Below are 14,256 nucleotides of genomic sequence, written 5' to 3' on the forward strand. Positions count from 1 at the left end.
AAAGTAAAGTGCTTGTCGTTGCTCAGGACAGGAACCAAAAGAATCTGTGGCCTTTTGATCCATGGCATTAAACAAAGCAAATGCTGAAGAGGAAACTCTGTTTTAAGTATGTGTGCTACCCCTTACAAAACTGAAGGCAAAGTTGCTGCTTTGTGATGAGCTGGCTTCTCCTTGCCCTCCACCAGCCATCCCCATGCAATCTGGTTTTTGGGTTGGAGGGGAGGTTTGCTGTTGTTTTTTGTGTTTTTCTTTTTTAAAACCACTACAAATGCGCATGAGACTTTGGTGTTTTTTCTGCTGCAAGGCACCACTCATTTACAGAAATCCAACTCAAGTAACTTTCTCTTATTTTGAAGCTTCCAAACCACATAGCAGCAGTGGCAAGCTGGAGATGCACCAATATAGACACATAGATACGACGTACAGATAAAAGAGGTCCTTTATGGAGAGCCACAGACAGAGCCACATGACATCTTCAACCCTTTCTACTCCCACCAATTAACCTGGTCAATCTTTGGCTTTTTTCTTTTTTGAAAACAAAACAAAACCAACAAAAAGAAAAAAAACACAGGTCTCTATATTATTTGCAAATGTGTAATACTGCAGGTTGCATGAAGCCAAGGTAACTTGAAGGCACCCTGTGTCACACTAGGGAGATGGGTCCTTGAAGCATTTAGACAGAATGCAGCTATGTTCTGACATTCAGATGGCAGCTTCCAGCCAAGCTGGCTCACTGTTTGCTCACCTGCTTCCAAAGTTTGCACGCCCTACCCAACTTGTTTCTGTAGGAGTGTGGCCTGCTCTCCCCTTCATGCCTGAGCGTAACTCCTGTTGATACCAACAGAAGTCAAGCTCTGCCTTGAGAGGGGAGTGGGGTTTAGACCAGAAACACAATCTAAGCATATTACAAAGTATAAAAAATGACTAGTGTTACGTAGTTTTCTGCTTCCTATTTATATACATATACAGCATTAAAAACCATACGAAAAAACACCTACCTAATCCAAAACCTCATTTTGTTAATATGCCAAAAACAAAGCGACCAAAAACAAACACCCAAAGATTGTGCTGTTTTACTCACTTTTAATGCAGTTTTGTTCAGAAATAGCTGTACTGCTTTAGAGTAGAATTCTGTTCTAGCCTATTCCTTTTGTCTTTGTCAGTATATAATTATAACCTCAATATTGCACATTTCCCCAAGAGTCAGTTCTGTTTGGACCCTGATAATGAAATGCTTAAAAACATAATTAGCAGCAGAAATAACAATGTGCAGCACTAGGAAATACCCCTCAGGCAATTTTGTAGGCAACCTTTGGGAGGGCTTTTGAAAAGGAAAAACCCCTTCCCATCACCACACCGGTACTAATGTTTCCCTCCTCAGTGCCTCTGCAAGAATACGAAAAAACTTAGCATTTATAAAAAGATTCCTACAGATTATTCAGACCGACAAAATGTTTGTGTGTGTGTGCAGTGTGGGTATTTACACACAAACACACCACCTCCAAACAAACATCCCTGCAAGAGACCAGGCGTTATGCAGTTTGGACTGTGACATCAAGGGATACGTTTTCAACAGATTACTTGCTTCTGAACTAATTAGCAGGGCTTTTTAAGCTTTTTCCAGCTGATGTATCAAGCAAGGAATTCACAGTTTTTATCTAAAGTGTAAGTTATCTAGGAGGTGTGGAATGGGGATGTTGGTTCCTTTAAATAAAATGAGCATTTAACAGGAGGGAAAAACCCCAACAAAGGGCAAATGGCAATGCTTCCATTTTTGTCTTCTACAAATGCATGATGCTGCATGCCACTGGTTTTCTGTTTATTTTCTTTAAAAGAGGTAATCATCTTCACAAACCCATAAATGAATATTGTGAAAAAGGGAGGCTCTGGTCCCTTCTTTGAAAAGCCTCTCCCTGCTGTGTCACCACTACTGACAGCTGCTAATCTTGCCTAACAGCAGAGCTGTATTGGTCTGACTTGAGTACAGTACCAAGAGTTCTTCCCCAACCACATCCCTCCCTGTCCCCACAAATGCCCCACCCACTTACCCCATCATTATTTTTCCTTTAAAAAATTCAGTTTCTATTCATATTTGTTCAGTGCAAGAATAGTAGAAGCAAAAAGACATACATATTGCTTGTTTCAGTTCTATAAAGTTGCTAGCTTTCTGAGCCAGACAGCCTCTTCACATACTTCAAAATTTATTGCTTCTGAGAGTCACTCCACACCACACCAGCCAGCCATGGACCCACACAGGCCATGGAACAGTGGTAAAAGTTCTTCACAACAAGAGCAGCGTGAGCTGCAGCGTCTGGGGTTCTCATTTGACCAGGACAAACTTCCCTAGCTGGTTGGAAGTCAGGTCTTCCATCTCACAGTCCCCATGCTGCAGAGTGACAGTGTCGCAGCTTGGAGGCTGCACAGAGAAACTCTGTTGCTGAGAGAAGGTGGTGCCAACTGGAGAAACGTTGCTGCTGATGTACAGGTGTGTGTCTAAAAGGTGAGCTGCTGAGGACACTGGTGACACGCTGACACCAAAGAAGTGAGGTTGGAGCAGTTGGCTGTTGCCAGCAAGGGCCAGCTCAAATGAGTTCTCTCTTTGTAGCTCTGACAACAGAAGAGAATTGGCTGCTTTGCAGGTACCCATGCTATCTGAAGAGGGGATGCCATTTGTTGCAGATGTCTGAGAAGCCTGGGGACAAACTGTCTGGAGCAGCTGGTGATGCTGGAGCTGAAGCATTCTGAAAAAAACCCAAGGGTGGAAGAGGTTAATTTGCACTGCTAGGCTGGTTTAACATTTTTCTTCCTTCTCTCTGGCTCTTAACCCTATGCATAACTTTCCCTTTGTTTCCTTCTATCTATCAAACCTCCCCTTACCCATCCAGAACAATTAAAGCAAGCTGACCATGTCAATAGCATTTTCACTCAGCTTTTTCTCATGGTAGAGAGGATGACTATCACCAGAAGGTTATCTAGTCACCACAGTCAGTATTTGCTAATAATAGATGTTTTACAGACAACGACTGCAGATAAACCGGAAATTCCATTTTCCATCTTGCTTCTATGGGAATGAAGAGGTGCTACCACACATGACATTTGAGGGCACTGGAACTGTGCCTCCTTTGTGGGCTGTAACTTTTCCAAATTACAAGGTCTCACTTCCTTGCCCTGAGAAAATTACAGGAGGAGGCAGAGGAGGAAAGAAATCATTCCCAAAACTAACAAAGGAAAACACAGCTTGCAATGGGGAGAAATAATGTTTTCCCCCACGGTACCAAATTGCTTCTCCATTCACCAACCTCCAAATATTTGGCTTCGAGAAGCCAGTGGTAGTGCACGTCCTGTGTTACGTGTGCCAGGGCAGGAAGCCACAAAGGAAGCCAAGCAGTTTACATGCTGCCACGCAATGAAGATGGAGGATAGGAATCCCCAGTGACCAAAGTCCCCAACTTCTTTTGCTGTGTTTACTCCTTCTTGCTTGCCCCTAACCAAAGTAAACCCAATGAAAACAGCAAAACTCCTCAAGGCCAGCTTCTCACCTCTGCTGCTGTAGCACCTCCTCCAGGAGGCTTCTTCCTTCTCTGCTGCTCCCACTGCTGCTGTACATGCAGGTGTTGGGCTGCGTGTGTTGGAAAGGGCTCATGGCACTCCTTGCTGCTCGAGATGAGGAGGACTGACACACCTGCCGAGCAAAGCCTTTGATTTTATTCAAGCCGAGAAACCCCTTGGCTCGTGCATTCTTCCGCAGCTGCTGCCTAAAAGCCTTCAAGCCTGTGGGACATGAGGAAAAGAAATGCACTTTAATCCTCCTTAGCATTTGCCTAGGAGCCTATTGTACAGATCAGCTTTTCTGGGCAGCTGCCTTCATTTGTGTGAGAACTGTGCTAGCAGGGAACGTGACTCTTCAGTTGATGTTCACCCCTCTGCTTCATGGTCAGGGCAAAGTTTATGTAACAGAACAGGCTTTGAGACAGCTGCATCCTTGTGGAGATGGACACATGCACAGCAAATGAAAAACCTGACAGAAATCATGATGTTGTGCACTCTGTATTTTAGGAGGAAGGTGGAGCCTGTCATCCCACTCATGGCAGCAGAAATATCTTCATGGGCAGGCTGCATCAGTATCTGAGAACCTCTTATCTGGGTACTTTCCTCAGGGCATCCAACTCTCTCTCAGGGACCATGAATACAAGGGGCAGAATAGTCAGGTGGCTGGTCTTGGTTTAACACCAATACAGGCAAGCAAGTATCCTTGTATACTACCTCTTTCTAGTGGCAGCTGGAATAGCGCAGTCCCCCAGCAATAAAGCAATGAAGGCATTACCTTGAGTTAATGAGGTATCAGATGCTCGTCTTCCTTCTTGGAAGCTGACAGGCAGGAGAGAAGCCCCTCCCATGCAGCCTTGAGCTTGTAACACTGGAGCGTCAGACTGGGAAGCTAGGAAGGACGACGTCATCCTAGCTGTGGCTGGACTCCCCGTCATTACTTGACCTGCCAAGCAGCTGCTCAGGGCCACTGAGCTGTCATTTGAAGATGAAGTAAGGCAGCTGTCTGAACTAGTTCCCTCTGTGGGGCTTGCAGAAGAGGAAATGACTATACCTATGGAGGGGAAGAAAGGAGAGAAAGAGCATTCTCAAGATGAGTACAGGAAGGAACAAACATGACATCAGAGTCTTCTGCCCACCTACGCTGCCACTAATAAGCACCTATAAGCCAAAGAGGTGTCCAGCAGCTCCTATTGTCAAAGGGCTTGACTCCAGCAACGGGTCATCAACAACTAACCTAAGATTGGGCTCCAGTCCAGCTGGCAGGGCACCAACTCAGCTATGCTGGATCAGGCCTACAGCATTTCTTTAGCACAACAGCTCTGGCACTGGATCATTTTGTGAACAGTTTTGTTTGACGACTTCACGGGGTCCAGATGTGTATCAAATACGGTTAGCGATGACCTTGTTTCTAAATTTGGGCATCTCCACCTTCCCCAGTACGACAGCAACAACAAGCAGAGAAGAGTTAGGTTCTGCTTGTGAGAATGTTCCCCTCTTAAGTGATCCAGAAGAAATACAACAGTGCAGCATCTCTTCCTTAAGGGCCAGGTTTATTTATGGGAACACAGAACTATGGAGAGCTGAATACAGACTTGTTTTCTGGGCCTTCCTATCCCAGTCAAGATAAAATCAGCACAAACTCCCTAGGCATTTGTCAGCTATGGAACTCCTTCTCTGTCCTTCTCCCCAGCTATGGACACCCTTTACCTTTCCCAGACTTACTTACATGGAGGAGCATGCTGATAGAAATGAGTGGTCACTTCAGCCAGTGTGTGCCTCCTGCTAGTGTTGCTAGGGATGCGAATGGGGTGGTCATATGCCTTAATTTCATCTTCCAGCTCCTTCTCCTGCCTTACTTCTTCACTAATGGTGGTCTCCAGAAGGCTGTTGGGGGAGATGGAGCGGTTCCGGAAAAGCCCGTTGAAGTTGGGATCCACAGGAAAGAACACAGGCTGCAAAACATGTCAGATCACAGAATGAAGGGTGTTTTGCTTATTTGTATGCTACCTTTTCATACCCTTCACAGCCCTGTGACATGTCTCCAGTAGCTACACTGTTTTAGATGCTACTGTGACACCAAGCCCAAATGCCAAGCAAAAGATTGGAGAGAGAAAACAACAGAGTCACAACCACTCTTGTCTTGGATTGGCAGAACAATGGTGGGGATGAAACTAACACAGTTAGCTGAGAACACCAACCTGTATTGGACTGTTGATGTCACAGTCCATTTCTGCCTGCAAGGATGGCTGAATCAGGCTCTGAGGTTGCTGGTAAAGCAGAGATGATCGCAGGGTTTCACTAGTGAGACTGTCCTGAGGCATCTGGAGAGAGAGAGATCAATGCACAGAAGCCATCACATATACTACAGTTCCATAGGACTTTTCTGACACTTAGAGGGTCAAAGAATTTCAAAGCCACCTTCTGCCACCTTCCACCAAGCTTTCTCCACTTACTTGCTACAGAAATTAACCAAGCTGGTCTTTCAATGCCATTACAAACACAAACCTCCTTCTCCTAATTAGGCAATTTAACTGGAAGTACAATCTGAAAGGGCACCCAGAGCACACTTTAAAGAGAGTAGAGGTAAAGAAAAGAAAAAAATGTCAGAAAAACACACAAACTGACTCATGGAGTACTTCTGAGGATCCTACCGGGCATGTAACAAAGAATAGTAACTAACACACGCCTAAGAGAGAAAATTTCTATGAGACACCTAATTTGGCTCATTATTGACCTGCACTGGAGGCAGACTATTCTTTGGACCATGACCCACAGACTCTTCTTACCCAACAGGCCCTTAGTATTCAGTCACCCTCCTGATGAACAGCAGGAGGCTGTGTCCTATCAGAGGGTATCAAAACCAGATTTGTTTTTCAGAAGCCTGAGAGCTACAATCTGGTATTTTCCCATAGCAAGAGGCAGAAAAAACAGACCTAACAGGGACAGCTTCTCAGTAAGTAATGACCTTGCTTACCTCAACATTACTGATCTCAGAGCTCCTTGGCCTTTGCTGACGGCCAGTTGCTGGCCGACTCGATAGCTGGCTGCTTCGATACTCCTTGAGGCGCTCCAAGAGCAGGTAATAAATTGCAGCAAAATGGTTGTAGCTGCTGTTTTGCAGAGACTAGAAGAGATTGAAAGGACCCTTGAGTTACAGGTAACTCAGGACCTAAGGAGCCAAAACTCATCACTAAGGCCTCATTAACAGCATACTCAAAAAAAAAAAAAAAAAACAACAAACAGAAGGGCAGTGAAGATTTTACTACATTGCGACATTGAATCAAGGCCGGTCACTGTGTAACATATGTGACTGCACCACTGGCGTTCTGAGAGTCATTGAAGAGGTATCTAAGGGGCAAGCACTTCTCACCTCAATAGTTCTCTGCCTGTCGATGCCAAGTGTCTGCATTATCCCAAGGACTTGCTCATTGTAGTCACCCAGGTTGGAGTTGTAGTTTTGCATGGAGAAGGACAAAGACTGCTGCTGTTGAAGAGACGGGTCAGCTTGCATCCACTTGTGCTGCTTTATTTGGGAAATGGTTATTCGCTTGGTTGGGTCCACAACCAACATCCGGCGGATTAGTGTTTCACAGTCTGGATGACAAAGACAAACTCATGAGGGAGGAGTAAAAATAACAGCTCAGCCCCAGGTCACTGCTAAGAAATCTTCCCAGCAACAGTGTGATGTCTATGAAAGCAGGAATTAGAGGTTTTTGAGCAGCTGATGCCTGATCTAAGTACCAGATATTCAAAACAGCATGAGAGATGTCCACATACATGTCACAAAAGTAACACATCACTACAGGAAATGAAGCTGTACTGGATAGCAGCACGCTTCAGATGGCCTTGCACCTTGTAGGAGAGATACTTTTGTGTGGATGCAGCTATAGTACATCCACTTAAAATAGGTAGTTTAATATAGAAATCCATCACATACAACTTCCTGGTCCATATACACTGCGTATTTGTTTATAACCAGGAAATCAAAGCCATTCATGGCTATAAGGGATAAAGGTCAGACTTCAAAAGATAGTCTTCACTTGAAGACAGAAGTACATTTGCTTGTTTTCAAATTCAAGGCAGAGAGAGGTGATAACACTCTTGAGTCCCTTTTTCTCACTAGACTGTTGGACTGCTCAAGAAACAATGCTAAGCCCCACTATTACTGCTCTCCTTGAACACCTAGCCACCCTGAAATACACCCCATCTGCATAGTTTAAATGTCTTACAACTGCACTCATCTCAGCATTGCAGGCTAGTCTCATTAAAATCCTGATTTCACTCTTTTGTAAGTGTTTATTTCTACAGCTAGTGTCAAGTAGTTCTGTAGTCTACAGAGATACTCTAAGAAAGAAAATGACAGCCTTTCAGATCACAGAAAAGATAATGTGTGCAACCAGCCCCTCAACTGTAAGTGCTGCTCTACAGAAATTACTGGCCACATAAAGACAAAGTGATTTCCAGCTGCAAAACCAATCCCATCTGTCACTGTCTCAAGAAGGAAGAGGGTAGCTATGCCTTTATCTGCAGCCCCTTTTCTAACATTAAGAATCTGAAAAAGCACCTTCGGACATGAAGTAAGGGATACGGAACCGTCCCTCCAGCACTCTTTGCCTCAGAGTTGGTAAATTGGGTCCATCAAAAGGCAGAGAACCACAGACAAGTACATACAGCACTACCCCAAGGCTCTGTCAATAGAAAACAGCACAGCGTGTCAGTAACTCCAGTTATTTTGAAAGCTTGCAGGCGATCATTAAGCACAACCTGCAATTTCCAAGAATGCCAAGCTCACCCATATATCAAGGTGAGGCCCTTCATATTCTTTGCCTTCAAAAACTTCTGGAGCTGCATAGGGTGGGCTTCCACACCAAGTGGAAAGAGGCTCTCCTGACTTGTAGAAGTTTCCAAAGCCAAAATCTGGAATGAAAGTAAAAGTTTGGGCTAAGACATCACTCAAACACACACTAATATTTCAGAAGTAGTAGAAAATGAAGAAGGGAACAGATGTATTGCTTTGTTCTCTGCCTACTCATTTAAGCTGTTCTCTTGTCCAGAGGATGTGTTCAGAGAAGTATCAGTACCTTTTGTTTTATTTTTAGCTACCATAAATACATTATAGGAGCATCCTAGGGAGATTGAATTTGACTACATGCCGAATGTTTACAGAGTAATCCTGTGTTTCTTATTACCTGCTAACTTGATATTCATGTTAGCATCTAGAAGAAGGTTCTCTGTCTTGAGATCCCTGTGCACTATGTGGTGGCTGTGACAATATTCCACTGCTGAAAGAATCTGCCAGAATTTCTTCCGTGCTTCACTTTCACTTAAGTGCCCATTGGAAGTCAGATGATCTGCAAGACAAAATGAAAGAGGCATAGAATTTAGAAACACCTGGAGGAAATTCTTCATAATCCTGCAGGCGCTGAACTCACTGTTCAACAGCTGGAAACATCAACCATAGATTTTAAATCAGAATACATATATATATATATATATATATATATATATATATATATATATTACTCAGGAATGACAACAATAAAGCCATGGTTTCTAAATCTAAAGAATTGTTAGCTCTGGTGCTGAAAACTTACCAAACATTTCTCCATTCTTTGCAAACTCAGTAACAATGTAAAGCATATCCTTTGTCTCCATAACCTGTGAAGACAGAAGAGGACATGCTTAAGAAAAATGCAGACCTCTGTAGTTTCATTCATTTTCTTAAGTGTATTCTTAAACATATCAGCTCAACTATTTACTTGTCACAGCAACTGGCAGTAAAAGGCATCTAATTTTGCTTCTTCCAAGCAAATTGTTAATGAAAAAGACAACAAATCAATGCTTATGTGCCTACAATATACAATGGCTTCCCATGCTATTATATATGTAGCCACCTATATTTTGTATATCATTCTTCTCACCATTACTATGCCACCTAATCTCCACAAGATAACTGATGAGCATTTTAATAATTTCATACACTTCCCTGAATTCTTTTTAATTTGTTTTTTAATATGCAGTTTTACAACCCATTTGATATATTTTGAACATGAAACGACATTCTAGAGCTCACACAAAGTCACCCTTATTTCAGGGCTAGCAGGCATTCAGATCTGGAGAGAGATTTGCAACTTGGACAAATCAAGTAGTATCAAATATCCTGCTCCCATTTGGTATTGGCTGGGGACATGGCAAGGCTCCCATGCAAGTGACAATGGGTTGCTGTTTGTGTAACAGCAGTGCTTGATGCACATCAACAACTGTCAATACATTGCTTGGCATTCACCTATCTATCACCAACTTCTTTTGATAGCTATTTTTTTTTCCTTTGGATGAAAAAAACTCCAAAACTAAAACCCAAACAATGAATGAGAAACGTTGAGCAAATTCATCTTCAGTTCGTATAGCACATCTTTCAAATGTTGTATTTCAGGTTTTAAAATACAGTATTTCCTTGGGACTCTAAAGAAACAGGCTTTTTTTTTTTTTTTTTTTTTTTGGAAGCAGAAGGCTCAGAACAGGTAAACAATCAAAAAAGTATTAACACTACTTCAAAGGCTGTAATTTCCAGGCTCCTAACACATAACCTTTTTTGAAGACTCTTGTCCTCCCCTCACTACGAGTACACACAGACACAAAATGAAAATAAACAAACATGGAGCAAAGGAAGAGAGGTTCCCAGTTTAAAAAACTGAAGGAAAGTGTTCTGGGAAAGTTGCCAGCTGGATGAAATTAAGACGCTGTGCTGAAACTAAAACAATGATGAAATAATACAAGAACACACACCCTACATTGGTATGTCATCTAATTCCATCCCTGCTTCTCAGTCGCCACCAAACAGGTAAAGCATCAGTTACAACAACAAAGAAAAGAAAACTTCACTGAAAAGAAATTGTGGTCCACGACCAACATCGTTTACTCCATCAAGTGAAGTGGTTCAACTAGATGGAATTTAACCTGCTTTTCTAAAAGCTTCCAAACAGTATTTTCACCCACATCATTCCACTGACATGAAATCAGTCAAACTGTTAGCATGTTTCTGTATAGCCCTTACTGCCCCATGGCCATCAATGACGTCAGATGTTAACACAGAGTAATTTTTGTTATTATGGTTAATACTCTAAGTATCAAGCACTTCATGTGTGTCAAGGCAAAAATGCCTTGCTTAAGCACCTGCCTTACTGGCTCTTCAGCCTTACATATTAATTAATTCCCCCCCCCCCTTTTTTTTTTAAAGCTAATGAACTCAATGGTAAGACTACAGCCGATAATAGTGTTTACTACTGCACATAGATTTCTGGACCTGCTGCTTCATCTATCTATCTATCTATCTATCTATCTATCTCTCTCTCTCTCTCTCTCTCTCTCTCTCTCTCTCTCTCTCTATCTCTCTATCTCTCTATCCATCCATTCCCTCTCTCCCCCCTGCTCTTCTAGCCAGACCCAGACAGTCTGTGATACCTCATCTTCTTAAATCCACATGGCACTATTTAAGACGATTAAGAGGAACTTACACCAAATGCTAATTAGATTGAATATTTAGAATTTGCAAAGCAGTCCTTGCTCACTAGTCAGACATGGTCCTGTTTTCTGAACAACACATTAATTTGTTCTTACTGGTAAAAACACCCATCATGCAGAAACAGAAAAAAATCTAAATCAAAATTCATATTGTGAAACTCTACTAGGGGAAAGACATTTAAAATTCATTTTCAAAATTACACAAATTGGAAAAGAACAATCAAACAGGTAATTTTTGACATACTCTAGGACACCAACATTTACTGACTTTTTATTGTCTACTTAGATTAGAATTCCAATTCTTAGATTAGAATGCAATTTAGACTTCCTACTTAGATAGATTTGATTTAGTTGTCGTTGACCATAAATCCCTTCCACTCAGGGCAAACTCAACTTTTCTGCTTTCTTCTCTGATGTTCTACATGAACTTAAGTCTTCCACTTAACAAAAGCATGTAAGAAGTTCCCATCCTCAAAAGTGGAAAAGCAGAGGAGCTAGGAAAGGCAAGTTAATTATAGAAGTTCAGATAATCAGTTCCTCAATCTGAAACAATCTTCAGCCTGGTTTTAACTGTCAATTTTACAGCACACTGTAAAAAAGCTGTCTAATGTACCAGAATTTCAAGCAAAGAATGATAAACTACTTTAAAAAAAACCCAAACCAAAACACAACAGTTTAAGTGTTTTTTCAAGAAGTATTTCAAAATGCAATCTGTCTGCAAACAATTGATGTAAAATCATATGCAAGAGAAGAGCACAAGTATGTATCATCTGTGTACTACACTTCAAAGCTGTCCTCTTACCTGATATAGCTTGATAATATGGGGATGATTCAAAAGCTTCATTATCTGAACTTCTCTATAAATTTTCTCCAGATTGCTTGGGTCTAACCTTGTTTTATCTATTATTTTTATTGCAACCTGCAGATAAAAAAAAAAAAGGCAACCCCAGGTATTACAAAAAAGGTACTCTTACGGCTAAGATCTCTTGAAAAAGAAACAAGACAAAGACAACAGCCCCTGACACACAAACATACACACAACTCACAAAATCCAGGTAAAGTAGCTTTTAAAGTATGGACTTAACAAAGCTGATTCTGTTTTTTATGAAATGCACAGAATTCACAAAACAGAACATTTCCTTTTTTTCTTTTTTCCTACGTCAAAGGATTACACGTAAGGTAGCGAACAGAACTGCAGAAATTAACACTGGAAAGGATTCTGTAAATCTTTTAATCCATCCCAGGCCACTGAAAAAAACAGATTCCCTGTAACAGACGATTTTCAGCTGTAGTGAGCGATACAGATTTGACATGCACCAGAAGTATAAATACAGTTGCATGCCCATTAATAAATTAGGAGAATAACAGTGCAAGTTAGGAATCATCGAATGGTTTAGGTTGGAAAAGACCTGCAAGATCATTGAGTCAAAGTTCTTTGTTCTTGAAGCACACGTATTGAATGAAAACTATTAAAACCATCTAAAGTCTTCAAAAGATCCTTGGCTTTGTTGGACTATTTTAGCAAACTAAGACGAAGTAATTCAATGAATCTACCATAACGCTCAGAAATGCAATTTTTATATATATATTCTAGCTCGGATTTGATTTTACGTGAACTTTCTTGAACACACCGGGAAAACCTAAAGCTCGTACGAGCAACCACATCAGCTACCGGTGCACGATCAACGAGGCAGGACTTTGCGAAGCTCGCTGCCGCTCCTCTTCATCTCCAGCGACAGTTTATTTCAGGAGGTTCGCAGAGGCAGTACACCGCTGCCGGCCCAGCAAAGTTGCAGACCCCACATCCCTCATCCCACCCGCCGGCCCCACGCCCCGTACCCACCTGCGTTTTGGTCACCCTGTGCCTGGCCAGTTTGACCACTGCGAAGTTGCCTTTTCCTAAGGTCCTCTCGATATCGTAGAAGCCAACTCGCAGAGGCCGCTGCTGGCCTTGTCCGGCAGCGGGCACGGCGGTATACTCTGACATGATCACCATGATTTAGGCGGGTGGCGAGCCGCGCACGCCGCGCCTTAGGAGGGGAGCATCCGCACTGCCCCGTGGACGCGGGCGCTCGCACCTGCACGGAGACGGCACAGCACACTCCGTCAGACCCGGGCCCGGCCGCCGGAATCCTCTCACAACTCGCCGGGTTCTTCCCTCCCCGTCCCCGAAACCGCGGCCGCCCCGTCCGAGCCCGCGGCGGCTCCGGTCCCTCTCACCCCCGGCCGCCCGACGCCGGCTGCATGTTTGCCGCTCCGGGACCCGCGCGCGCGCCGCTGCCGCCCCGCGCGCCCCACAGCCGCCCCGCGCGGCCGTTGTGCAGACCATCGGGACAGCCGCTGAGCAGTCGTACCTGGCCGGCCGGCGGGCGGGCGGGCGGGCGGGCGGGCGGGTGGGAGCTCTCCGCGGCTGCTGGCGCCGGGCTGTGCCGCCGCCGCCGCCGCGGTGGAGTGTGTGCGCGCGAGGGTGTGCGTAATGTGTGTGTGAGGGTGTGTATGTGTGTGTGTGTGTGTCTGTGTGTGTGCGTGCGCCGGGGGGCAGGCGGGAGCACGCGGGATGTCCCGGCTCCCCCTCCTCCCCCCCTCCCCGCCGGCCCGCTCCGCCGGCCCCCCTCCACGCACACTCCGCCTTTCCTCCCGCCTCTTCCCCCCGCCCACCGCCGAAAGCCGAGACGGGCCCATTGACGTCACTTTGACGCCAGAGAGACGCGCGCCCAGGCGCGAGGCTGAAGGAGAGCGAGACACCGGGCCGTTGCCAGGGAACGGGCGGCGCTGACGCGCGCGCTGATGGAGCCGTCGCCCAGGAGACGGAGGGGCGGTGACGTCAGGGCAGAGGGAGGGAGGGGGCCGCTGGGTCTCCTTTTCCCCCCAGTCCCCCTCCCGCCTCGGGCTCTCTGCTGTCACGTGACGCGTCCCTTGTCCCGGCGGGGTCGCCCCCTGCTGGCTTTCACGATGCGCGCGTCAACCACCGGGGCAAAGGGCGACGGCAGCCCTTAACCGTCTCGCGGCTGGTCCGCCGTGGCAGCGGGCGTGGGGGGCCGCTTCGCGCGGGTCTCTCCTCAGGCCCCTGAGCGCCCGAGGCCACTAGCGGCGAGAAGCCCGGCACGGGCAGGTGTCGCCCACAGTGCGGTACCCTGCCGAGGGCACGGCGGAGATGTGCAGATTGCGAACGCCGCTGTATCTCCG

General features: G+C 44.9%; 1 protein-coding gene across 1 annotated transcript; it reads right to left on the reverse strand.

The window, feature by feature from the left end:
- Nucleotides 1-2,056: 2,056 nt before the first annotated feature.
- On the reverse strand, nt 2,057-13,066 carry SIK1 (salt inducible kinase 1). Its single transcript, XM_054380941.1, has 13 exons — nt 12,914-13,066; nt 11,873-11,989; nt 9,144-9,207; nt 8,739-8,900; nt 8,342-8,466; nt 8,114-8,237; nt 6,920-7,143; nt 6,524-6,673; nt 5,748-5,870; nt 5,276-5,501; nt 4,325-4,600; nt 3,540-3,771; nt 2,057-2,741 (listed from the first exon to the last, which is right to left on the reverse strand). Exons 1-13 carry the CDS (start codon nt 13,064-13,066, stop codon nt 2,321-2,323), a joined length of 2,397 nt encoding a protein of 798 aa, XP_054236916.1. The 3' UTR covers nt 2,057-2,320.
- Nucleotides 13,067-14,256: the final 1,190 nt, after the last annotated feature.

The sequence above is a fragment of the Indicator indicator genome, chromosome 1 (genome assembly GCF_027791375.1).
Source record: "Indicator indicator isolate 239-I01 chromosome 1, UM_Iind_1.1, whole genome shotgun sequence".
Lineage (NCBI taxonomy): Eukaryota > Metazoa > Chordata > Aves > Piciformes > Indicatoridae > Indicator > Indicator indicator.

What these genes read in the sequence shown, in the direction of transcription:
- SIK1 (XM_054380941.1), bottom strand. Translation starts at nt 13,066, where the DNA reads ATGGTGATCATGTCAGAGTATACCGCCGTGCCCGCTGCCGGACAAGGC. An exon ending in CTATCAGCATGCTCCTCCAT is followed by an intron (nt 4,601 to 5,275) that starts GTAAGTAAGTCT and finishes TCCCCTCCATAG; the next exon opens with GTATAGTCATTTCCTCTTCT. An exon ending in TGATACCTCATTAACTCAAG is followed by an intron (nt 3,772 to 4,324) that starts GTAATGCCTTCA and finishes CATGTCCCACAG; the next exon opens with GCTTGAAGGCTTTTAGGCAG.